We start from the raw sequence: 27,140 nt of genomic DNA on the forward strand, positions 1-27,140 counted from the left end.
TCATAATCATCTCAAAATACAGACGAAGTAAAGATACATCGAAAGCTTATTTGAACTGAATATAACGTAAGGTATCAAACGCTTTGCACCTCGATGTCGAATGTGTCCACGTGCAATCTTTTGCAGCACACATATAGAATGTCACGGTTACCACGAGAATGAAGAAATATGTTGGTAGGGATGGAAGCAAGAAGAGGCACTGTCAACAAATATTCGATTCTTCATGGCATTCATTTCATTTGAGATTTAAGAAGAGGTAAAGTAGGATATTACTTTCGTTAACACGAAAGATATGCCGCACATATGGATAACGAGGAAGTCTGCGTTTTCATGCGTTTAATCGTTGAAATCTGTATGTTCTGTTATATACTAAGTAGCCTGAACATTGTTTCCATAATGTTATCCTCGTGTTTGGCCCCTACACGATCAATAGATTCCAAATGCATGTCTCTGAATGAAAGTAGTTGTTCGAAACCTTCCTGCGTTGTTTCTTGTGCTTTTATGCTTGGAATTCATGAAACAGACACCCCCCCCCCCTCCCTCCCTCTCGGGGGTTAGGTCTCGAAACTAAACCGTTTTTTATCCACTGGCATGATTTCTTCAGACAGAATCAGCACAAGACTATCAAACAAAGCCTTCCATTTACACTGGCAACACACTGACCAGCAACTGACCCAAGGGTGATTCACGATCATGGTCCGAAATTGATAGCTCTCTGCTACTGTGGCAAAGTCCGTACTACATTTTCGATACTGCAGCACCAGTTTATCTGGTAGCACTGTGTTAAATCAACAGGAGTAGTTTCAGAATTGTGCCAGCGTATCTGTCCTCCCATTGTCAACTTTATATATCTCATTTCTCCTGTAGCGTTGATCACGAGGTGCCGAAGAAAAGGAGTATATTCTGCATGACGTAACATTCAGTATTCCCTTCTTCTATAGCCACTCTTCATGTGCATCGATACCAAATAGGGTTGTGAAAACTCTTGCGGGTGAGAGAGAGATCTTTCGATGTATCTTTACTTCGTCTGTATTTTGAGATGATTATGAACTTTACGGAAATTTATTTCACATGGTTTATGCTGAATGAGAAACACTGAATCATCCGTTTTGATTTCCCTACTTTTAAATGCTACAATGCGGGCGTCAATAGTCCTCCTCCCCGCCGGAAGCTGAAACTTGTATCATTCTGGATTAATGATTATTGAATGCGTCGAATGTATACATAGCCCACAAGGCGACGTCAGAAACTATCAAGGGAGAACGCCGCATAAAAACCAAACGTTCGCGCGCTTCCTCCGTCTGAAGAACAGTGTCTGACAATCACAACAAGCGTTTCGATGAAGAGCTGCCTCGTAATAGAGCTGAGAATTGGCAGCGTCGTAGCAAGTATTTGTCAACACTGTAATAGTGCATTTACTTCCGGGTGCAGCCCGGCATTACCTCGCTAAATTCACTTGGCATTCGTTTTTCACATCGAAGACTCATACTATATAATCCACTGTAAGATGAGACACTTGGAGAGTATATTTCATTTCTGGACTCCAAGAACGGCGTTTTTCACATAAGTAACACCTGTTTGTGTTTTTAATCTTGCGTTTTGAGGCTCAGTCAATATCTCAATGACTATAGGCCGCCTTTTTGCCGCTAATGTGTCGTTAGCTCATTAGTTCCCTTACGTGTTGCGATGCTAGTGCTATATCAGGTAGCACAATCTCGGTGAAAGCCGCAGAACACAACCTGCTATTTCCCATTTTAATTAATGGAGTTGGAAACTGCTAGTAAAAATTCCTTATACGAAAGCTGAAGAATGCCTTTACACACAAATTTTCGTGCAATTTGGAATTAGTAAGTTTAGTTAATATCACGGATGACTGCTTTGCAACTGCCAAAGTGCTTCCCTGTAAACTAGTTTCTGAAAAGATTCAAACCGACTGTCAACGATACGAATTTGAGCTTTGTTCGTCATATGGGTCTAATATGTCGTTGAGGTTGTTTATGAAGTGAACATGTTGATTAATATACTTCCTCTCCTCTAAATTTTTGCAATAGCATTTAACTGTAGAGGTTTTCTGACACCGGCGTTAGCAATTCCTTTCCGTTCCCTATAACGTCAAAAACGATAACTTTTTCTGGTTTAAATCTGATGACCTTAACTATCACTTCCGACCAACGTTAAATACTTCATGAATCCATACATGGAACTCCAAATGTGCAGTGTTCCTGCATTGCTGCAGAGCATGTATTGCGAGGTATTCATACAACTTATCGCATAGACTTACCACAAGGAATGTAACAAAAACTGTAATACACATTACTCCACAGACGCTCACTCTCCCTTGACGAAAACATCCGAATATTGTCCAAAAGTTGCACAAATAACTGACTTTGAAAGAAAAAGAAACGAGGTATGAAGCATTTATAAATTCATTGAATGTAGGGAGGTGGTTTAATTTCGTCCCAGTCTATAAAATTAATTTCGGGCCATACTCAGCTCTTGCCGATTAATGTAATACAGTAATCTCCGTTGCTTTTGAGCGTGAATGGAAATCGTAGAAATTTTCTGTGGAGCAACATTTAATAATAATAAAGCATTTTAAATCATCAAAGGTGATGAGCGGTAGCAGGCGCTTTCGATAAAGAACGGGGGAGCGCAGCGCCGCTGCTGTCTCCACGGCCGCTGCCGGTAGCCAGCAAGTGGATCCCGGAGCTTTACCGCATACGCCGTCCAGAGGAGGACAGTCTGTGAGAAATGGTTACTGGATAAATTTTACTATTGGTGTGTCAGAAAGTGAAATAGATTGAATCTGCGCTACCATTAAATTCACGTCTTCAGCATTCAAACAGTAGAGGCTATAAAAATCTTTTGTACTAGCTGGTGTCGATGCACAGATACTGTAGACAGAAAGAACGCATGCTACCGCTACACCATGGGCGCATACTGTCTACAATTTCTGTAGCATGGCATAAGACTTCCTCCAGGAAGTGCCGCAGTCTACAGTGTTGCCAGATTGTGCTGATAGGCGGACTTAGAGAATTAGCGAGTTGGTCAGTTTATTTGTCCCATGTCGCGATCGGTGCGGACTTAGCCTCTGCAGCGGCCGGCCGCCGGTCAAGATTTATGTCAAAGAGTGTACATAATTAATATATCATAAGGGAAAATAAAATTGATTACACCTCATTTAAATTGTCTGTAGCACAAAAAGGGGTGCACATTGCTGCTCATTTTTTTATAAGTTACCCGTGATATAAAATGTCTGACAGACTGTAAAGTATATTTAGAAACAAATTGAAAAAGTTTCTCCGTGTTAACTCCTATTCTATTCCGTAGAAGAATATCTATTATTGCAATGTGTAACGCATGGAGGATAGAATCACTGATTCACAGCTGTATTTTTTTTTTTTAAAGACACGTTATAAATGTTCAGTAAGGACAATATTGATTTGACTGTAAAGTGACTCGTTACACTTCGTTATGATTTATCGTGCAAATGATGTACGGAATATGAAACTAAGTAGCTTATTTTAGTTGATGACTGTTTGGTTTCAGGGGGCTTGGTAATGGCTGTGTCGAAACTGCAGACGCAATAAATAATATTTTTAACTGTCAACTGCGGAATGACTGCATTCAGTTCGTTTTTTTTTTAACAGTTTGTGTACTGTGTTTCTGAAGTACAGATGGGGAAATAGACTGACGTCCATCAAGATGAATGAGGAAATGAGCCTAAAATCACATTCAGAATGGTTGTGGTACCGGACCATTTACCCTCAGTCCGAATCAGGCTAACCTCTCAGTCTCGTAAGCTTATGCTATTCTAAATATGATTGCTTAGTAAAATGTGATAACTTTCAAATAGAAAGTTGTCTGAAAGACAGATAAAATTAAGAGGTCTGATTGTATCTAATGTTGATCTAATGTTGCATTTACGAACCACCCCAGAGCATTTTGAAGTCTGGGCTACTAAAAAGGTAATAAGGTTCTGGAGAAAGAGAAAAGCCTTAGAACAAAAACAAACCATCTTTAGTGTAGAGTCGACCCGATAGTTCGGGTAACGACTCAAAAAAATATACAGGTTTTGAAATTGTAAATTCATAAATTTGTGGTAAGATCTTAAGTGACCCAACTTCGTAGGTCATCTACATCTACATCTACATCCATACTCCGCAAGCTACCTGACGGTGTGTGGCGGAGGGTACCTTGAGTACCTCTATCGGTTCTCCCTTGTATTCCAGTCTCGTAATGTACGTGGAAAGAAAGATTGTCGGTATGCCTCTGTGTGGACTCTAATCTCTCTGATTTTACTCTCATGGTCTCTTCGCAAGATATACGTAGGATGGAGCAATATACTGCTGGACTCCTCGGTGAGGGAAAGTTCTCGAAACTTCAACAAAAGCCCGTACCGAGTTACTGAGCGTTTCTCTTGCAGAGATTACCACTGGAGTTTATCTATCTTCTCCGTAACGCTTTCGCCATTACTAAACGATTCTGTAACGAAGCGCGCCGCTCTCCGTTGGATCTTCTCTATCTCTTCTATCAACCCTATCTGGTACGGATCCTACACCGGTGAGCAGTGTTCAAACAGTGGGCGAACAAGTGTACTGTAACCTACTTCCTTTGTTTTCGGACTGCACTTCCTTAGGATTCTTCCAATGAATCTCAGTCTGGCATCTGCTTAAGCTACGATTAATTTTATTTTGTCATTCCATTTTAAATCACTCCTAATGCCTACTCCCAGATAATTTATGGAATTAACTGCTTCGAGTTGCTGACCTGCTATATTGTAGCTAAATGATAAAGGATCTTTCTTTCTATGTATTCGCAGCACATTACACTTGTCTACATTGTGATTCAATTGTCATTCCCTGCGCCATGCGTCAAGTCGTTGCAGATCCTCCTGCATTTCAGTACAATTTTCCATTGTTACAACGTCTCGATATACTACAGCATCATCCGAAAAAAGCCTCAGTGAACTTCCGAAGTTATCCACAAAGTCATTTATATATATTGTGAATAGCAACGGTCCTACGACACTCACCTGTGGTACACCTGAAATCTCTCTTACTTCGGAAGACTTCTCTCCATTGAGAATGACATGCTGCGTTCTGTTATCTAGGAACTCTTCAATCCAATCACACAATTGGTCTGATAGTCCAATGCTCTTACATTGCTCATTAAACGACTGTCGGGAACTGTAACAAACGCCTTGTGGAAGTAAAGTCCCTAATCTTACACACTACTTAATCTAACTTAAACCAACTTACGCTATGGACAACACACACACCCATGCCCGAGGAAGGACTCGAACCTCTGATGGGGGGAGCCGCGCGGACCGTGCAAGACGCCCTAGACCCCATGGCTACTCCACGCGGCTCAAGTTTTGAAAATTAGGTGAAGTAATGGTTCTCTTCTTTTTTTTCGTTCCTAATCCGCAGTTTGGAAGACCCAGGGCGCAAATATAGCAGCAGGTCGGAACTGAAAATTGTGAATAATTTCGCTCTGTGTCTGAATAATGAGCAATTATAAGGGGCAGTGAAATTAAAACGAGACAGATGGGAAAAATTTGAGTAAACTGTTTATTATTTCAAAATTAATCGCCATAACTCTCAATACTCCTATCACACTGTGAGACAAGACGGTCAATGACTTCATGGAATAATGGTTACGGTTATTGTACCCATGCGTGCACCTCTTCGTTCGAAGCAAATCGACGCCCACAAATGCTTTTCTTCAGAGATCCAAAGATATAAAAATCGCATCGGAAGAGATCGGGGCTGTATACAGAATATGTAAGGGCTTCCCAGAGAAGCTTCTGCAGTGTAGTCGAAACAACAGGCACGCCAGCTCCGGAAAGTTGCGGACATTTTCCTTTGACTGCAAGCGTACACTGGTCATTGGCTTTCTGGAACATGGCATCACAATTAAACCACAGCAATACGTGGACACTTCGCAAAAATTGAAGCGTGTAATCAAGTCCAAAGACCAGGAACGTCGACGGACAGGACCATTCTATTGCAGGATAATGCCAGCCCGCATCTTGCCAAGGTTGTTTCGAATACGCTGCAGAAGTTTCCTTTGGGAAGCACTTATACATTCTTCATACAGTTCTGGTCACTCCCCATTACATTTATATTCCCCCTTTAGACTTTTGAAGCCCTGAGGAAAGACATTCGTGGCCGTCAGTTTGCTTCGGATGAAGTGGAGCGCACCTGGGTACAATTAAGGTTCCGTAGGCAGCCGCAAATATTTTTCCATGAAGGCACTGACCGTCTTGTCTTACAATGAGATAAAGATATTAACAGTTTTGGCGATTAATTTTGAAATAATAATCAGTTTACTTACTTTTTACACGTTTACATTTGACTGCCCTTTATACAAGGAATTCCTCACGTTAATATGCAACTTTAGATATTAGCCATAGACGTCAGGTTTGAAGTACGTAACCAAAGTCCCCTCAATAGTTGGCCAGGTCATTTGTCTCTCAGATCGGAGGAAGTGCGTAACTCCACCGATGGTTCCGCGACTGTTAGGGTTCTGCCTTACTCAAACTAACAATCGATCGACAACAGTTTTGCTTACAAGAATAGTAACTGAATGATTATAGAATATTTGACAGTTGTGACGGAACAGCGAGGTTTCGATTTTAGTCGCTGTGGTGTAGTGATGTGTCTATGTCAGGTTAATGCTAATCGGATGTCTCAGTAATACAAAGAAAAGGGCCAGCGCTGGTCAGCAACCAGGGGTAATCTCCTGTTTATAAGTCACGAAACCAGCAGCCTGTTGAAGACACAAGTAGTTCAGTTTTTTTTCGTATTCTTGTCAGAAACAAAAGCCACCTTGAGATCATTTAGTGCTACCTCAAGTAGGTCTAGCTCGATGCAGCGGAGTAAAACTCGCAGCAGGGCAAGTGTTAATGCTGCCCTGAAATTGCAGTTGGTCGCGACAGCTGGAAATCCCCATTTCTGTAGATTATATCCGATCTACCTACTTCAGAGCTTAGGCGACTGAACGAACCCCACGTAGCCTATTCTCTTGCTCTCTCTCTCTCTCTCATCAGAGAGATTTTCAGATGCTACATCCGGCATATTCGTCGCTAGCGAATTCAGAAACCGTGCTGATATTAAAAAATATATATATCGTAAATCTTCCAACCTTACTTGCATATTTTTACAGTTTCGATCTCCCTAGATCATCTTGAGATTTATCTAGTTGTGTCAGGAACCCGCCGAGTCGGTATCGGAACTACACATCGCAATATGTAGAATAGACAGTATTCTGATTTATAGCTTCGATACAGACACAACTTGTTGCTGATGCAACTACGTAGATCTGAAGATGGTCAAGCGAGATCAGAACTAGTTATACAGTAAAAAATTCTACTGTGACTGGAAAATTAACGATTTGTATTCGGATGGTTGACACCAATGAGGGTTGTTTTCTGCTGTGCTTTCAATATTTCCGTTTTCTACACTACTGGCCATTAAAATTGCTACATCACGAAGATGACGTGCTACATACGCGGCATTTAACCGACAGGAAGAAGATGCTGTGATATGCAAATCATTAGCTTTTCAGAGCATTCACACAAGGTTGGCGCCTGTGGAGACACCTACAACGTGCTGACACGAGGAAAGTTTCCAACCGATTTCTCATACACAAACAGCAGTTGACCGGCGTTGCCTGGTGAAACGTTGTTGTGATGCCTCGTGTAAGGAGGAGAAATGCGTACCATCACGTTTCCGACTTGGATAAAGGTCGGATTGTAGCCTATCGCCATTGCGGTTTATCGTATCGCGACATTGTTGCTAGCGTTGATCGAGATCCAATGACTGTTAGCAGAATATGGAATCGGTGGGTTAAGGAGGGTAATACGGAACGCCTTGCTGGATCCCAACGGTCTCGCATCACTAGCAGTCGAGATGACAGGCATCGTATCCGCATGGGTGTAACGGATCGTGCAGCCTCGTCTCGATCCCTGAGTCAACAGATGGGGACGTTTGCAAGACAACAATCATCTGCACGAACAGTTCGACGACGTTTGCAGCAGCATGGACTATCAGCTCGGAGACCATGGCTGCGGTTACCCTTGACGCTTCAACACAGACAGGAGCGCGACGAACCTGGGTGCACGAATGGCAAAACGTCATTTTTTCGGATGAATCCAGGTTCTGTTTACAGCATCATGATGGTCGCATCCGTGTATGGCGATATCGCGGTGAACGCACATTGGAAGCGTGTATTAGTCATCGCCATACTGGCGTATCACCAAGCGTGATGGTATGGGGTGCCATTGGTTACACGTCTCGGTCACCTCTTGTTCGCATTGACGGCACTCTGAACAATGGACGTTACATTTCAGATGTGTTACGACCCGTGGCTCTACCCTTCATTCGAACCCTGCGAAACCGTACATTTCAGCAGGATAATGCACGAACGCATGTTGCAGGTCCTGTACGGGCCTTTCTGGATACAGAAAATGTTCGACTGCTGCCCTGGCCAGCACATTCTCCAGATCTCTCACCAATTGAAAACGTCTGGTCAATGGTGGCCGAGCAACCGGCTCGTCACAATACGTCAGTCTCTACTCTTGATGAAGTGTGGTATCGTGTTATAGCTGCATGGGCAGCTGTACCTGTACACGCCATCCAAGCTCTGTGTGACTCAATGTCCAGGCGTAACAAGGTCGTTATTACGGCCACAGGTGGTTGTTCTGGGTACCTATTTCTCGGGATCTATGCACCGAAATTGCGTGAAAATGTAATCACATGTCAGTTCTAGTATAATATATTTGTCCAATGAATACCCGTTTATCATCTGCATTTCTTCTTGGTGTAGCAATATTAATGGCCAATAGTGTGTTAGGTTGGATCAATTTGCAAGATGTTGCTGATTTTCATGAAGCTTTTTCTGGACCTCCGTCTCTGGACGGTTTGTACGTAATCACGCAGTGGATACCTAGATTTAGTTCAAATGACTCTGAGCACTATGGGACTTAACAGCTGTGGTCATTAGTCCCCTAGAACTTAGAACTACTTAAACCTAACTAACCTAAGGACATCACACACATCCATGCCCGAGGCAGGATTCGAACCTGCGACCGTAGCAGTCGCGCCTAGATTTAGTGAATAGGTTTGTTCTTCCCACACTGGCAGAAACCTCAAGCCTGAGGTGTGGCCGATGATATACCTTGGATTGTGATTTAGGTCGTTGACACGCAGTAATAAGCCTGCAAGTCTCATTTAGTACCATGTTGATTTCTTCTTCTTTGACGTGTAAAAGACACAGCATGCATATTCTCTTATGGAGCAGCAGATGTTAATGCCGGTGTTCTTGGAGTTCGTACTTGACAACCCCATGTACATCCGATTATCTTCCAGAGGATGTTACTTCAGACTTCCACTTTTTGCCATGAGTTACGATTGCCATAAGTTGCCAGTTGTTCCGGCTACTCATGTCATCGTCTCAGGACGCCCTCGAAGCCCATTGTAGGGACCAACGCCGCTGTTCCCAACTTTCATCGTTTTTTCCTTTGTGGACTTGGGCTGCGTTAAGGACAGACTTTCTTGTTCCAATGTTCGACCTAATCACGACGACATTCTCAGAACTTGGATTATTTCCCTGCAAATGTATTTTCCTATGAAGCTGCTAGTGGTGTTACTACATACTACACTGAAGCGCCAAACGGGTATAGGCAAGCGTATTCAAATAAAGAGATATGTAAACAGGCAAAATATGGCGCTGCGGTCGGTAACACCTGTATAAGAGAATAAGTGTCTGGCGCAGTTTTTAGATCGGTTACTGCTGCTACAATGACAGGTTATTAAGATTTAAGTGAGTTTGAATGTGGTGTTATAGACGGCGCACGAGCGATGGGACACATCAACTCCGAAATAGCGATGCATGGGGGTTTTCCCGTACGACCATTTCACGAGTGTACCGTGAATATCAGGAATCTGGTAAAACATAAAATCTCCGACATCGCTGCGGCCGGAAAAAGATCCTGCAAGAATGAAACCAACGACGACGGAAGAGAATCATTCAGCGTGACAGAAGTGCAACACTTCGGCAAATTTCTGCAGATTTCAATGCTGGGCCATCAAGTGTCAGCGTGTGAACCATTCAACGAGGACTTTCAGAGCCGAAGTCCCACTCGTGTACCCTTGATGAATGCACGACACAAAGCTTTACGCATCGCCTGGGCCCGTCAACACCGACATTGGACTGTCGATGACTGGAAACATGTTGCCTAGTCGGACGAGTCTCGTTTCAAATTGTATCAAACGGATGGACTAGTACAGGTATGGAGACAACCTGATGAATCGATGGAAACTTCATGTCAGCAAGCAACTGTTCAAGGTGGTGGAGGCTCTGCAATGATGTGGCGTGGGTGCATTTGGAGTGATACGAGACTCCCTGATACGTCTAGATACGACTCTGACAGGTGTCACGTACGTATGCATCCTGTCTGATCATCTGCATCCATTCATGTTCAATGAACATGCCGACGGACGTCGGCAATTCCAGCAGGACAATGCGATACCTCTCAGATCCAGAACTGCTGCATAGTGGCTCCAGGAACACTCTTCTGAGTTTAAACGCTTCCGATTCCCACCAAACTCCCCAGACATCAACATTATTGAGCATATCTAAGATGCCTTGCAACGTGCTGTTCAGAAGAGATCTCCACCCCTTGTACTCTTACGGATTCATGGTGTCAATTCCCTCCAGCACTACTTCAGACATTAGTCGAGTCCATGTCACGTCGTTTTGCGGCATTTCTGCCTGCTCGCGGGGGCCCTACGCGATATTATGCAGGTGTACCAGTTTCTTTGGCTCTTCAGTGTGGAAACAGTCAGGTGACTTTTAGATAGCAGCTCTGTCAGGCCTCTGTACCAGTATCTACTGAGACGCTATATTTTGTGCTTTTTGTTCTGATCGTCGAAGTAGATGTATTTTCGTTGCAACTTGATCACTGTTTTCCCTGTCTCCTTGACGAACACTTTATGCATTGACCGAAAAAAAAAAAACGCAACACCAAGAAGTTCTGCTACATAAACGAAAGTTGATAGGCGTGTTTCTATTTACGAAAGATGTTGTCAATTCAGATTTCGCGCCAGTAGCATAAGAGTGGCGCTAGTAGCGCAGCTAGGAGGAGGAAAGTCAGGTTTGCTATAAATACATGCTGTAACGGTTGTGAGCATCAGTTACCTTTTAGATTGGATGTCGTGAGTTGATGTTAGTCAGCACCGCCTTTAAGGCTTCATGAACACCTCACTGAATTTGAACAAGGTCGTGTATTAGGGCTACGAGAAGCTGGGTGTTCCTTCTGCTAAACCGCGGAAAGTATTTGCAGGAATGTAGCCACTGTACATGACTGCTGGCATGAAAATGTACAGTTACAGGAAGAATGGACTCCGGACGGTCGCCTGGCACTACAGGGAGGGTAGACCATCGTGTTCGGTGTATGGCTCTGGAGCATCGTACTGCATCTGCAGCAGCAATTTGAAGTGCAGTTGGCACCACAGTGACACAACGAACTGTTGCAAATCGGTTACTTCAAGGATAGCTCCGAGATAGGCCCCTGTAGCGTGCATTCCAACGACCCCAAACCACCATCACTTGCGACTTCAATGATACCAAGCGAGAGCTCATTGAAGCATAGGGTTGAGGCCTATTCTGTTTTCTGACGAAAGGTGGTTCTTCCTCGGTCTCAAGGATGACTGTGTGTTGGTTAGAAAGAGGCCATTTGAGGGCCTGCAAGCAACCTGTCTGCACGCTGGACACACTGGACCTACACCTGGAGCTGTGGTCTGGGGTGCGATTTAGTATGACAGCAGGAGCACTATCGTGGTTATCCCAGGCGCACTGACTGCAAATCTGTACGTCTATCTGGTGAATCGACCTATTGTGCTGCCATTCATGAACAGCACTCCAGGGGGTATTTTTCAACAAGATAACGCTCGATTACATACCGCTGTTGCAACCCAGTATGGTCTACAGAGCGTCGACATGTTGTCTGGGCCTGCTCGATCAGCAGATCTACCTCCAACCGAGTACATATGAGACATCATCGGACAACTGCTGTGTCATCCACAAACAGTATTAACCGTCCCTCTATTGACCGACAATTTGCAACAGACGTGGAACTGTATACGCCACTTGTACAGCACAATGCTTGCACGTTTGCATGCTTGAATTCAACATTCTGGAGGTTACACCGGTTATTAATGTACTATCATTTCACATTTGCTTATCTCGCACTTACATTAAGCTGTGATCTTGCAATGTTGATCACTTAAATATGTTACCTAGACAAATTTATTTCTGAAATTTCATTGCTCTACATTAATTATTTTTTAGTAGCGTGATTTTTTTTCGTCAGTGTAGTATAGCATCCAACTGCACTTAAGTGTAGTGTACTGTTGCTGTTTACTACCAACGGCTACAAGGTGTCACCAGAGTGCTTATGATAGTGACAGAGTAGTTAGTTGAACCTGCAAAGTCACCCGTGTGGCGTGATCACCGAAAACGGCAAAGACTATGATCTTTCTACATAAGAAAGTCACGGTTATTGGAGGAACGCTTGCCTGTGTGTATCGTGGCGGTCGTGAAATGCTTATTTTAAGTTGATAATATCGCTACAGTATTGAAATCGCGAAAAGATAAAGGTCAGTTGCTTCGCAGAAATAACTCCAGACCCACGTTTCCCCCGGAGTCTATTCACGACGGCTACATAAAGCCGGTATTTACAGTCGGAAGTCTGTGAGTCACGTTCCTTTGCCTTCCACCTTATATCATGCTTGACTGTAGGGGTACAAGAAAGACAGTGAGTAGCATCGAAGCCAGTGGGCTAAATTTGTTAATCGCGGATACATCCCAGTTAAGGCTACAAACAATTGTGAACTAATGTGATTGGAACTAGGATCATATATTATGCACGAACCATACTACTCTGCTGGTCATTAAGATTCATACATATTATAAAAAGTGGATGTACGTGTGTATTTGTGTATGTATGTATGTTCCACATCTCCTCCTTGACCACTCGACCGATTTCAGCCAAACTTGGTACACATGTCACTTACTATCTGGGAAGAATCGCTGTGCTGATAAGAACTACCTAACTATCAAAGGCGTGAGGGTGGGGGAGAAAAAGCAGTGTAGCCCATTACGAGGGAATTCGCATAATTTATTCACCCTGTATTTGTGAGTGAGAGCATTTAATAACTTGACACGAACTTTACACATAATTTCAAGCCATTAAGAAATTTTTCACGCTGACAACCCACAAAAAATGGTGAAGGAAAAAAGTTTATGGCTTACTACATTTTCGCTGTTCAGGCAGTAAAGCTGCAACATGAGGCATGACCTTTTTTATTTATTACTTCTATACTGCTAACTGTATTCGCGACACATTCTTTAGACAGTATTCACATATACCATTGAATTTACAAGCCAAATTATATCAGTGTATGACGCATAGCTCAGGAGATATGACTTCATATATTGAGATGCATCAAAAATTACCGCATCATGGATGACGTTTTAATTTTTTACTTCTTTATCTCTAACTCTATTCACAACACATTTCGAAGAAAGTAGCTACATATACCACTGGATGTGTCTGAAAATCATATCATTGCACGCCACGAAGTTTAGGAATGTGACGTAATAAACACTGAGCTGCGTGAAAATGAAACTGCAGAGTGAAATTCGTTAGAGATACAGGTGACATATGTGTACAAAAAAAGTGTGAAATATGTTAAATACACGTGAAATATATTGGACATGTGTGTAGGTAGCTAAATCCACGGGTGTAAACTCATCCTAAAACCCTGGAATGATTTCAACCAAATTGGATACGTATATTAGTTACGATCTGGAAAGAAATACTGTGGGGGTAAGAAGCACATTTCTCCTATTGGAGTGAGGGTGATAAAGTGGAGAGAGAAGGCGAGAGGAGGAGATGGACGGACAACGAAGGGGAAGGAACAGATGAACACAGATAGGAGGCAGAGGGGTGATGGACATACAATCTGATTACAAGCCGCTTATGAGGAGCCGTGTCAAAAGCCTTTTGTAAATCTAGAAACACGGAATCAACTTCAGATTCCCTGAAGTTAGAACTCACTACTTCATATACACTCCTGGAAATGAAAAAAAGAACACATTGACACCGGTGTGTCAGACCCATCAAACTTGCTCCGGACACTGACAGAGGGCTGTACAAGCAATGATCACACGCACGGCACAGCGGACACACCAGGAACCGCGGTGTTGGCCGTCGAATGGCGCTAGCTGCGCAGCATTTGTGCACCGCCGCCGTCAGTGTCAGCCAGTTTGCCGTGGCATACGGAGCTCCATCGCAGTCTTTAACACTGGTAGCATGCCGCGACAGCGTGGACGTGAACCGTATGTGCAGTTGACGGACTTTGAGCGAGGGCGTATAGTGGGCATGCGGGAGGCCGGGTGGACGTACCGCCGAATTGCTCAACACGTGGGGCGTGAGGTCTCTACAGTACATCGATGTTGTCGCCAGTGGTCGGCGGAAGGTGCATGTGCCCGTCGACCTGGGACCGGACCGCAGCGACGCACGGATGCACGCCAAGACAGTAGGATCCTACGCAGTGCCGTAGGGGACCGCACCGCCACTTCCCAGCAAATTAGGGACACTGTTGCTCCTGGGGTATCGGCGAGGACCATTCGCAACCGTCTCCATGAAGCTGGGCTACGGTCCCGCACACCGTTAGGCCGTCTTCCGCTCACGCCCCAACATCGTGCAGCCCGCCTCCAGTGGTGTCGCGACAGGCGTGAATGGAGGGACGAATGGAGACGTGTCGTCTTCAGCGATGAGAGTCGCTTCTGCCTTGGTGCCAATGATGGTCGTATGCGTGTTTGGCGCCGTGCAGGTGAGCGCCACAATCAGGACTGCATACGACCGAGGCACACAGGGCCAACACCCGGCATCATGGTGTGGGGAGCGATCTCCTACACTGGCCGTACACCACTGGTGAAGTGGTAAGTAGAAGGTGTAAGTCAACTACCCTGGCCAGCAAGATCTCCGGATCTGTCCCCCATTGAGCATGTTTGGGACTGGATGAAGCGTCGTCTCACGCGGTCTGCACGTCCAGCACGAACGCTGGTCCAACTGAGGCGCCAGGTGGAAATGGCATGGCAAGTCGTTCCACAGGACTACATCCAGCATCTCTACGATCGTCTCCATGGGAGAATAGCAGCCTGCATTGCTGCGAAAGGTGGATATACACTGTACTAGTGCCGACATTGTGCATGCTCTGTTGCCTGTGTCTATGTGCCTGTGGTTCTGTCAGTGTGATCATGTGATGTATCTGACCCCAGGAATGTGTCAATAAAGTTTCCCCTTCCTGGGACAATGAATTCACGGTGTTCTTATTTCAATTTCCAGGAGTGTAAATAAGGATCCAGTTGTGTTTCACAAGAACGATGTTGTCTGAACACATGCTGGTTATGTGACAATAGATTTTCTTCAAGGTATTCCATTATATTGGCGGAAAGTACATGTTCCAAAATCCTACTACAAATCGATATCAACGATATGGGTCCATAATTCAGCGGATTACTTCTGTGTGACCTTTCGAATCTGTGGGTATGTATCTTTCGTCACGCGAGCGGCTGTATGTGGTTTCTAAAAATGGAGCTATTTTATGAGGACACTTCGATAGGAAATGGTTGGTATTCAGTCTCCCAGAAGATTTGCCTTTATGAAGTGACTTACGTTACTTCACTACACTGAGGGTATCCACTTCCAAATTACTCATGTTGACAGCTGTTCTTGATTCGAATTCTTGGATATTTGCTGCTTCTTTTTTGGTGAAGAAATTTCGGAAAACCGTGTTTAGTGACTCCACTTTAGTGACATTGTCGTCAGTAGCAGTACTATTGCTACTGCGCAGTGAAGGTATTGATTGTGTCTTGCTGGGGTTACACTACTTTACGTAGTATCAGAATCTCTTTGAATTGTCTGCCAGATTTCGAGATATTATATCGTTTCAGAAACTACACGGTCCAGTCACAGTAATGTGACCACCGCCTGTGTTCGATGTCGACGTGAAATAACCGCTCACAGACAGCAGGGGCAGCACTAGCAGTGGAGGGTATATAAAGCACGTCCGGGAGACGTGGAAAACAGTACAGTCGTTGTCGTAATGCGGAAACAGAGCGATTTATCCGACGTTCAAAAGGGCGCGATCATTGGCTTTCGGGCCAAGGGTGGAATCGTTTCCGAAATGGCTAAGTTTGTAAACCGTTAATGTGCAACCGTGGTTAAAGTGGCAAAATGACGCTATCCAAAACCGGCTCTGAGGCAATTGTGGTGCACCACAGGACATAGATGACAAGGGTGGACAACAAATGCGGAGATGTGTACGGCCGAATAGACGTGCAACTGTTGAGCAACTGGCCGCCCATATGAACCAAGGGGTGGCCAACAGTGTATCCTCAACGACCGTCCAGCGAACGTTGCTGCGTATGGGTCTACGCAGAAGGCGCCTCGTTCATGCATGCTTGCTGACTGCAGTACATCGGCGACGAAGGCTGGAACTTGCACTCCAATACCGTAGCTGCACCTCCACTGAGTGGCGACAGGGGGCCGTTTCAGATGGATCACGTTTTATGCTCCATTGGATAGAAGGCCGTTGGCGCGTGCGGCGTGAAACGTCTGAAAGCAAACACGCGGCAACCATTGTCGGAAGCGTGCAGTCTGGAGACCATTAACTAGGTGACCTCGTCATTCTGGAAGACGAAATGAATCAACACAAATATGCATCTATCCTAGGGGACTACGTCAACCCCAACATGCGGTTTCTTTTTTCTGGGCATGATAGCACCTACCAGTAGCACAATGCAACGTGCCACACAGCCCCCATAGTACGTGCGTGGTTTGAAGAGCAGGAGGATACGTTTACTGTACTCCCCTGGCCACTAAACTCACCCGATTTAAACCCAATCGAGACTCTGTGGGACCATCACGATAGGGCTATTCGCGCCCTAGATCATCAACCAATAAATCTTCGCAACAGTCAACGGCACTGGAACCTGCATGGTTCCACATTCCCGTAAGTGCCTTCCAGAACCTCACGGATTCTCTTCCTCCATGTTTCGCAGCAGTCTGCGCTGCTGAAGGTGGTTATTTATGCTTCTGACAGGTGGTCACATTAGTGTGACTGTACCGCGTGTTACAAGAACCTGGCATTTAAGTTTGTGATAAGTTTCGCGCTGCTGTAAGCTATTGCCAGTCTTGGAGATTTTGTGTTCTTTTAAATGTTGGTAGGCAGCCGTAGCCTCGAGGACTTAGAACTAAAAGTTGGAAGAGCTATATCTATTTTGACGGTATGGTGCCACAAAGCAAAAATGACAATTGCGACTAGGAAGTCCACATACTTGTTATTTGAAGGACAACTTATTAGGAATCCAACTGTTAGGATTAACGGCTCACCAGCTCTTCGGCGCCGTGAGACCCGATATCTAGGTGTAGTCGTCGACGAGAGGTGGAACTATGCATCACATATTGACACCGTAACACAAAGATCATTGTCGTCGTGTGACTAGGGCCTCCCGTCGGGTAGACCGTTCGCCGGGTGCAAGTCTTTCGATTTGACGCCACTTCAGAGACTTGTGCATCAATGGGGATGAAATGATGATGTTAGGACAACACAGCACTCAGTCCCTGCGCGGGGAAAATCTCCGACTCAGCTAGGAATCGAACTCGGGCCCTTAGGATTGACATTCTGTCGCGCTGACCACTCAGCTACCGGGGTTGGATACAGATATCATTAGAAACGCTAAATAACGTAATTGTAATTGGCCACAAACGCTTTCATCTTCCACCCGACCTAATTAAATTATATCATAACAGCATCCTAACCTCAATCGTGGGATACGGGTTAGGGGTCTGGGCACACAGGATCGTGAGGGTTATGCCTGCTATGGCCGTAAAGAGGGTGCAGCGAAAAATGCTTCTGCGCTCGGTAGGGGCATACAGAACAACTCCTGGGGGACGGGGGGGGGGGGGGGGAGGGACTGCTAGTACTGATGGGGCTCTGTCCCCTTGACATAAAAATTAGAGAACAGGCCGCTTGGTACTGGATGAAGAAGGAAAGGAGGGAAAAGGTAGTGGAAATAACGGGGGTATACGTTGGGGATAAGCCTGGAATAAAAAGAAGGGAGGAAGAATTGTGGCAAGAGCAGTGGGACAATGATGAAACGGGGCGAAGAACGTATGAGTTGTTACCACACATTGAGGAGCGATTACAGCTTAAATGTCTCAGACCAACCAGAGGACTGCTGCACTTTCTTACTGGACATGGACCCTACCTAACATACCTTTGTCGGTTCGGGAAGCGGGCTACACCTGCGTGTGACTGTGGTGCCGTGCAAGGCACCCCAGACCATGTGGTGTATGAGTGCCTCCTCTTCGACGACGTTGCTGAGGAACTTGGACAACTTCCTAACGACGACACGCACCATCTGCTCAGGCATGAGAACACCTTTCATGTCCACAAACTTTCAGATGCAATTTACAGTGCTTCATACCCGAATTAGACTCCGTGCGCATCTCCTGTTCCGCCGGGACATGAACTTGGCTAGCCACTTCACGGCTGGGATCCGCCATGTCTCGGATTAGGGGGGAGGTGGACACATTTCACCGAACAGCACCGACAATGACAGTATAGATACGAAGTAGGTTAGTTGTAGGATGAGCTAGGAAAACCCCTTAGGATAGGACTGCAGCGATTAACGTCTCCGGCCAGCCCAGTGCCAGGGGCACTCCCACTGGGGTTAGCTCGGTGGGCAAGGCCAACAGCAACATAGGTTTGTTGACCGCTGGCAGGTAGTGTACAGTAGTTACGTATAGATAGTAGCATATACACTACTGGCCATTAAAATTGCTACACCACGAAGATGACGCGCTACAGACGCGACATTTAACCGACAGGAAGAAGATGCTATGATATGCAAATGATTAGCTTTTCAGAGCATTCACACAAGGCTGGCGCCGGTGGCGACACCTACAACGTGCTGACATGAGGAAAGTTTCCAACCAATTTCTCATACACAAACAGCAGTTGACCGGCGTTGCCTGGTGAAACGTTGTTGCGATGCCTCGTGTAAGGAGGAGAAATGCATACCATCACGTTTCCGACATGGATAAAAGTCGGATTGTAGCCTATCGCCATTGCGGTTTATCGTATCGCGACATTGCTGCCCGCGTTGGTCGAGATCCAATGACTGTTAGCAGAATATGGAATAGGTGGGTTAATCGTATCGCGACATTGGTGCCCGCGTTGGTCGAGATCCAATGACTGTTAGCAGAATATGAAATCGGTGGGTTAAGGAGGGTAATACGGAACGCCGTGCTGGATCCCAACGGCCTCGTATCACTAGCAGTCGAGATGACAGGCATCTTATCCGCATGGCTGTAACGGATCGTGCAGCCTCGTCTCTATCCCTGAGTCAACAGATGGGGACGTTTGCAAGACAACAACCATCTGCACGAACAGTTCGACGACGTTTGCAGCAGCATGGACTATCAGCTCGGAGACCATGGCTGCGGTTACCCTTGACGCTTCAACACAGACAGGAGCGCGACGAACCTGGGTGCACGAATGGCAAAACGTCATTTTTTCGGATGAATCAAGGTTCTGTTTACAGCATCATGATGGTCGCATCCGTGTCTGGCGACATCGCGGTGGACGCAAATTGGAAGCGTGTATTCGTCAGCGCCATACTGGCGTTATCACCCGGGGTGATGGTATGTGGTGCCATTGCTTACACGTCTCGGTCACCTCTTGTTCGCATTGACGGCACTTCGAACAGTGGACGTTACATTTCAGATGTGTTACGATCCGTGGCTCTACCCTTCATTCGGTCCCTGTGAAACCCTACATTTCAGCAGGATAACGCACGACCGCATGTTGCAGGTCCTGTATGGGCCTTTCTGGATACAGAAAATGTTCGACTGCTGCCCTGGTCAGCACATTCTCCAGATCTCTCGCCAATTGAAAACGTCTGGTCAATGGTGGCAGAGCAACTGGCTCGTCCCAATAAGCCAGCCACTACTCTTGATGAAGTGTGGTATCGTGTTGAAGCTGCATGGGCGGCTGTACCTGTACACGCCATCCAAGCTCTGTTTGACTCAATGCCCAGGCGTATCAAGGCCGTTATTACGGCCAGAGGTGGTTGTTCTGGTCACTGATTTCTCAGGATCTATGCACCCAAATTGCATGAAAATATAATCACATGTCAGTTCTAGTATAATATGTTTGTCCAATGAATACCCTTTTATCATCTGCATTTCTTCTTGGTGTAGCAGTTTTAATGGCCAGTAGTGTATTTTGCGAGTGTGTAGAATTCTTGGCACTGTCTAATATGGCAGTACTCTGTCAATAAAAGCTTTTGTGGTTGGTGTGCAGGAAGGCACGACGCACGTGGTGTGGGCGAGCGGACGCAGCCGGCTGTTCGCGGTGGCGGGTCTGAACGTGAGTTTCCCTGGCGTGCAGCACGCCATGCAGCGGGCTCAGCTGCTGCGCAACGAAGCCGCGGCGCCGCGCTTGCCGGCCGACGCCTGGCCGCTGGAGGTGCGCGCCAGCCACGTGCGTGTGCCCAGCTCCGACACCACCTACTGGTGCCACGTGCAGCGCCTGCCCCAGGAGCTGCGCCGCAAGCACCACATTGTACAGGTAATGCGCACCTTCAGCCCCTGTCAAGCGCGTAGGTATTTTTTTCTTCTCTGGAGGCCTCACGTCAGGTCTGTTGAAGTACAAGATGTTGCTATCTGGTCTTCGGAGGAAGCAGTCGGGACACGGTTTAGAATTCACGACGTCGAGGAACATATGGCCCAGTATGCCAATATCGTTTGTTTCTGAGAGATGCATAGGGGGCCTGAAAATGGCATAATGTAATATTTCAAACATAGCTGCACATCAGCAACGGTTTCACGTAATAAAATTATAAACAGCCGACCAGTTGCAATGGATAAAGAAATTCTTTACCTAGGTTTCGATAAATATAAATTTGTCTTCTTCAGAAGGTAACCTAAGGGCAATGAACATCATATCTTAAGTTAGAAAAGTATGAAACTTATAAGCCATGAATAAATTTTAAGACAAATTAGAGAACTATTGCATTACAGAAGTAGGATAACGACGACTGGTACTTACAATTTTACATTAGTAAGGACTAATGTACCGTAGCCGTTTTTACAATTGTCGGCATAGATCCATGTGTCAAAAATAAAATGTAGCCCTAGAATTAGGGTTTGTCACGTTAATATAAAATAGCTCATGGATCACGCAGAGCTCACAACCGACTGAGTGTAATCGGCGAGCGTAGTTGCTCTGAAAACAGGGCAGGTGTTAATTTCCTTCCTTTTTTTTATTGTGTTCTACCTAAGGACGTAATTAATACTAATAATTTACACGTTGCCTTTGTACGCCAATTGGCACATGTTTCTCGCCACGAGCGCCACCTGCCCTGTTTTCAGAGCAACTACGCTCGCCGATTACACTCAGTCGGTTGTGAGCTCTGCAAGATCCATGAGCTATTTTATATTAACGTGACAAACCCTAATTCTGGGGCTATATTTTATTTTTGACACATGGATCTATGCCGACAATTGTAAAAACGGCGACGGTACATTAGTCCTTACTAATGTAAAATTGTAAGTACCAGTCGTCGTTATCATACTTCTGTAATGCAAGAGTTCTCTAATTTGTCTTAAAATTTATTCTTGGCTTATAGGTTTCATACTTTTCTAATGTAAGCTATGATGTTTATTGTCCTTAGGTTACCTTCTGAAAAAGACAAATTAATATTTGTCGAAAGCTAGGTAAAGAATTTCTTTATCAGTTGCAACTGGTCGGCTGTTTATAATTTTATTGCATAATGTAATGTCGATACTGGTCTTCTTCTTTCTTTTAGTGTTCAATCCTGAGGTTGGCTTGCAGCAGAGCGCCATTCCTCTCTTCTGTCTGGCTTTCTCTTCATTTCCACGTATGTGTTACATCCAACGTCATTCATGATGTGTTGCATGTATGATATTCTTGGTCGCCCCCGCCGATTCCTTCCCTCAATAGCTCCTTCTGCTATTGTTACAATGATGTAGTCGTGTCGTAGGATATGCCTTACAAGTTTGTCTCTTCTTGTTTGGATGTGCCTGCACAGAGATCTGGTTTCCTGTACTCCTCTAAACACCTCTTCATTTGTTACTTTGTCTCTCCAGCTGATCTTCATCATCCTTCTATAGCACCATATCTCCAGGGCCTCTAGCCGTCTTCTCTCTTCTCTTCCAATTGTCCAAGTTTCACAGCCGTATAAGGCCACACTCCAAACGAAACCTTTCATGATACATTTCCTTATTTTGAGACTGATGTTGTTGCTGGTGAGTAAATTCCTTCTCCGATGAAATGCAATTTTGGCCTTTTGTATTATGATCACAATTTCTTTCCGGTTTCTACCATCTCTTGCGATTTTGCTTCCCAGGTAATTAAAGTCCTCTATCACTTCCAGCTCCTCTCTTCCAATTCTCATTCCCAGAGGTTCATATTCTGCTCCTGTATTGCATACCATCACTTTTGTTGTTTTCTTGTTTATTCTCATTCCATACTGATTGCATAGAATTTTTTCCATTGTTCTGACTACTTCCTCTAGATCTTATTTTGTCTCCGCGACTATAGCAATATCATTAGCACGTCTATCTTCTGCCCATTAATTTTGATCCCCGCCTCAGTAGTTTTTGAACTTGGTCTATAGCTTACTGGATGTAAGCATTGAATATAAGAGGAGAACGAGCACATCCTTGTCTTACCCCTTTTCTAATATTTGCTTCTTGTACCTGGTGACTGTTCCTAATTATTGCCACCTCATTCTTATAGAAACTGAGTATCACACGGATGTCTTTGTACTTTATTCCACTTTTCCTCAGCACTCTGAACATCTATTGCTACAAAGGCAATATAAGTTGATTTATTTTTCTGTAATTGCTTTTCGATAACGAGCTTCAGTGCCAGAATCGCCTGTCTTGTTCCCAATCCCCTTCTGAAACCAAAGTGATCTTCACTCAGCATATCCTCCACCTTCGCTTCAGTTCTCTTCAGAACTATTTTTATGAGAATTTTTGATGCATGTGATATTAGGCTTAGAGTTCTGTACTGTTCACATTTTGTAGCTACTACCTTCTTTGGTATAGGAACAACGATCATTTCTGCACCGCTGTTGGCGAATTTCGATGTTAAATACTAGACCAGCCGTTGTCCCATGTCCACAATGGATCAACAGAGATTCCAGCGACTGTCGAGCAGTATGTGACGTGGCTCCGTTCTGCTGGAACCACTTGTTTTCGATGCTGAGATCGTTCAGTGTCGGTGTAAAAAGTGTTTCAAGCATATCAACATACCGAGTGGATGTTACTGGTGCCGCAGTGCCATCCTCACGTTCAAAAAAGTAAGATTCATTGACACCATGACATGGTACTGTAACCTTGGCGCTATGTTTTGAGCACTTCTGAAACTCCCAAGGGTTTTCCTGTGAACAATAACGGAAATTCTGTTTGTTGGCGTATCCGTTAAGGTGGAAGTCGGCTTTCTTTGAAGTCCATATGTTATTAATGAAATCGGCGTCCTTTTTTTTTTTGTAATTAACACCCGTTCGCTAAAATCTCTACGCGACACAGCATCAGTTGGATTTAATTGCTGCACAATCTGTAACTTATAGGGGTCGAACTTTAATTCGTGCAGTATTCTTTGTACGTTTCGTACCCAATCTGTAGCGCAGATGCATGTCATTGAATGGAGCGGCTAGGTCCCTTCTCGATGAAAACTCGTACTTCTGCAATGCTCTCTGAGGTACGTACGGTACAGTTCGAACGCCACCTGGAAGCATCTTTTTCGAAGGTACGCCAGTTTCTTCAAAATTACGCACCCACTTTGTAAGCGCACGACCAGATGGGACGCGTCCATAACGTCCTATCTGGTAACGCTGTCGAAATACCCTTTCCGCAGCAGTCACTTTTTCACGCCGCTTGTAAAAAGTTCTTACAGCGATAGAACATTCCGAACCCTTCCATTGCTGCTCGTTTACTAAATGGCAACGTGTTCACAGCAACAACGTATCGGTCCCGAATAACTGCTGCCACTGCGGCGTTCAAAATTTCCCGTTTCCTTGTTCCATCCTCTACTTTAGCTGTGAATCTAGGCTTTCCCCGCATACACTACTGATGAAATCCTTTCGGGCTTCCATCCGGATGGCTACGTTGAAATTCTCTAGAAGATGATGAGTGCGATACTCATAAAAACTTCGCGAAATTTCAAGGCAGCCACTTGGATTGAAGCACAAGAAAATTTCGTTAGCAAGTACTTTAGCATATACAGAGTATTTCAAGTCCCTACTGTGTTAGGAAATTATCTCCTGTGGCGATACTGCAAAAGGAGATACAGTAGATATTTAGCACAAACGGTCAGTAGGACTACTTCACAACTCATGTCACAAAGAGCTTCTCAAAGATCTTTGGTTGATAATGATGAAACCAGTTTTAGATGACAGGAGATTTACTCAACTGCAATTAAATAAATAAAAATAATAAAAGAAGGAAGGTTAGGGTTTAACGCCTCATAAAATCTTGTGAAAAGTATTTGTCTCCCTATCTGTATTTCTAAGGGGACTGTCGTATTCCGTCAACGAACTCCCATCACACGTAATGGTATATAACGAAACTTCCTACAAATTCAAATGAAAGTATTAAGAAATACCTTGTTAACCACATCTGCTATAAACTATCTGATTATTTAAATTCATGTGTTGAAAATTCCCGTTACATATATGACTAGTAATTATGTTCATTGTAAATGTGCTGCCATTCTTACTGACTTGTTCATCGTGCAGATGAACATTATTGATACTTGATTACTTTTTTATGGAGAATCCGAATCTGCAATAAAAAATGGGGGTTTCAATTTAAGATTTAAAAGTTGCCCCCGCCCCAGCCAAGGGGGCGGGGGCTGGAGGTCACGTGTAGTATCATTTGATGTCCCCCTTTGAGCCTACGAACTTGTCTTACCCACTATTTTCACCCGATGTATAGTTTTCGAGATAATCTCATCCGAAACTTCAGATGGACCACCCCATATAAGCTTTCACGGCAGGTATTTACGTAGTCCAGTCATCACATTAATGTGACCACCGTCTATGTTCGACGAAAACGTAAACTAATCACTTACAGACGGCAGGTGGCAGCAGCACTAACAGTGGAGGATGTATCAAGGGTGGCTTTCGGGCCGCTCTGGTTCAAGTATATCGTGCACGACAAAGTGGTGCTATTCAAAACCGGCGCCGAGGCAACTGTAATGCACTACGGGCCGTAGATGTCAAGGGTGAACGATGGCTGCGGAGATATACGTCCAGCTGTTGAGCAACTGAGCGCCCAGACGAACCAAGGGACTACCAACACTGTCTCCTCAAGAACCGGTCAGTGAATGTTGCTGGGTCTCCTCAACAGGAACCATGCTCACTGCCTGTTCATAGGCTACGAAGGCTGGAATTTGCACGCCAGTACCGCAACTGGACGTCCAACATATGGCGACAGGTAGCCTTTTCAGATGACGCTCATTTTATGCTCTAACAGACAGATGGCGTGAAAAGTTTGAAAGGAAACGCTCTGCGTTATGGACTGGGGAATGTTTTCTAGCATTCTCTGGGTGATCTCGTCAATCTAAAAAGCACAATGGATCAACACAAGAATACATCTATCCCTGCAGATCTTGTCTGCTCCTGCATGTAGTTTCTTTTTCCCTGGCAGTATGGCTGTACCAGTACAACAACGTAACGTGTCATACAGCTCACAGTGTACGTGCGTGATTCGAACAGCACCAGGATGAGTTTACCGTACGCCTCTGGCCATCGTTTGATGAGTGATTCGAACAGAACCAGGACGAGTTTACCGTGCGTCATCTGAAAAGGCCTGTCCTTCATTGTTAGCGAAAAGTACTACTAAAGAAACTGTGAGTGATTCGACCAGCAAATGGCTCTGAGCACTATGCGACTTAACTTCTGAGGTCATCAGTCGCCTAGAACTTAGAACTAATGAAACCTAACTAACCTAAGGACATCACACACATCCATGCCCGAGGCAGGATTCGAACCTGCGACCGTAGCTGTCACGCGGTTCCAGACTGAAGCGTCTAGAACCGCACGGCCACAACGGCCGGCGATTCGAACAGCACCACGATGAGTTTACCGTGCGTCATCTGAAAAGGCCACCTGTCACCATATGTTGGACGTCCAGTTGCAGTACTGGCGTGCAAATTCCAGCCTTCGTAGCCTATGAACAGGCAGTCAGCATGGTTCCTGTTGAGGAGACCCAGCAACATTCACTGACCGGTCATTGGGGAGACATTGTTGGTAGTCCCTCGGTTCGTCTGGGCGCTCAGTTGCTCAACAGTTGGACGTCTATCTCCGCAGCCATCGTTCACCCTTGACATCTATGCCCCGTGGGGCACCACAGTTGCCTCGGTGCCGATTCTGGATAGCACCACTTTGTCGTGCACGATATACTTGAACCAGAGCGGCCCAAAAGCCACTCATCATGCCTTTTTGGACGTCAGATATATCGCTCTGTTTCAGCATTACGACAACGACTGCACTGTTTTCTGCGTCCCCCCTCCTCCCCGACACGCTTGATATATCCTCCACTGTTAGTGCTGCTACCACCTGCCGTCTGTGAGTGATTCTGCCGGTGTAAATCCCACCTCGATCGGGCAGTTCACGCCATGGATCTTCAGCCGTGAAACATAGTGCAGCTGGCCACGGCACTTGAGTCAGCATGGCTCCGCTTCCTGTCGGTATCTTCCAGAACCTCAATGACTCTCTTCCTGTACGTCTCGCGACGGTCCGCGCTGAAATATGTGGTTATTCAGGCTTGTGACAAGTGGTCCCATTAATGTGACTGGACATTCTCGGTCATCCTAGTTGTATGGGCATTAGGCTGTGGTCTGAGGCATATTCTGAGCTTACCGTTTGGTCTGCCAATGATGGAGACATCCTCAGAGGCTATAAAGACTTTGTTAGTTGCGTGTCCAAATCAAGCAACCTCAGCGAAATGAACTGTTTGTACA

The 27,140-nt window shown here is 45.1% G+C and overlaps 1 protein-coding gene across 1 annotated transcript in view; it reads left to right on the forward strand.

Moving 5' to 3' along the window:
• LOC126471233 (dopamine beta-hydroxylase) overlaps positions 1-27,140 on the forward strand; it is a 156,900-nt gene that overhangs the window by 76,885 nt on the left and 52,875 nt on the right. The window contains exon 3 of the mRNA XM_050099357.1: positions 20,448-20,714. Within this exon, the coding sequence (XP_049955314.1) occupies positions 20,448-20,714 (267 nt within the window). The remainder of the gene's footprint in view (positions 1-20,447; positions 20,715-27,140) is intronic.

The sequence above is a fragment of the Schistocerca serialis genome, chromosome 3, assembly GCF_023864345.2.
Source record: "Schistocerca serialis cubense isolate TAMUIC-IGC-003099 chromosome 3, iqSchSeri2.2, whole genome shotgun sequence".
Lineage (NCBI taxonomy): Eukaryota > Metazoa > Arthropoda > Insecta > Orthoptera > Acrididae > Schistocerca > Schistocerca serialis.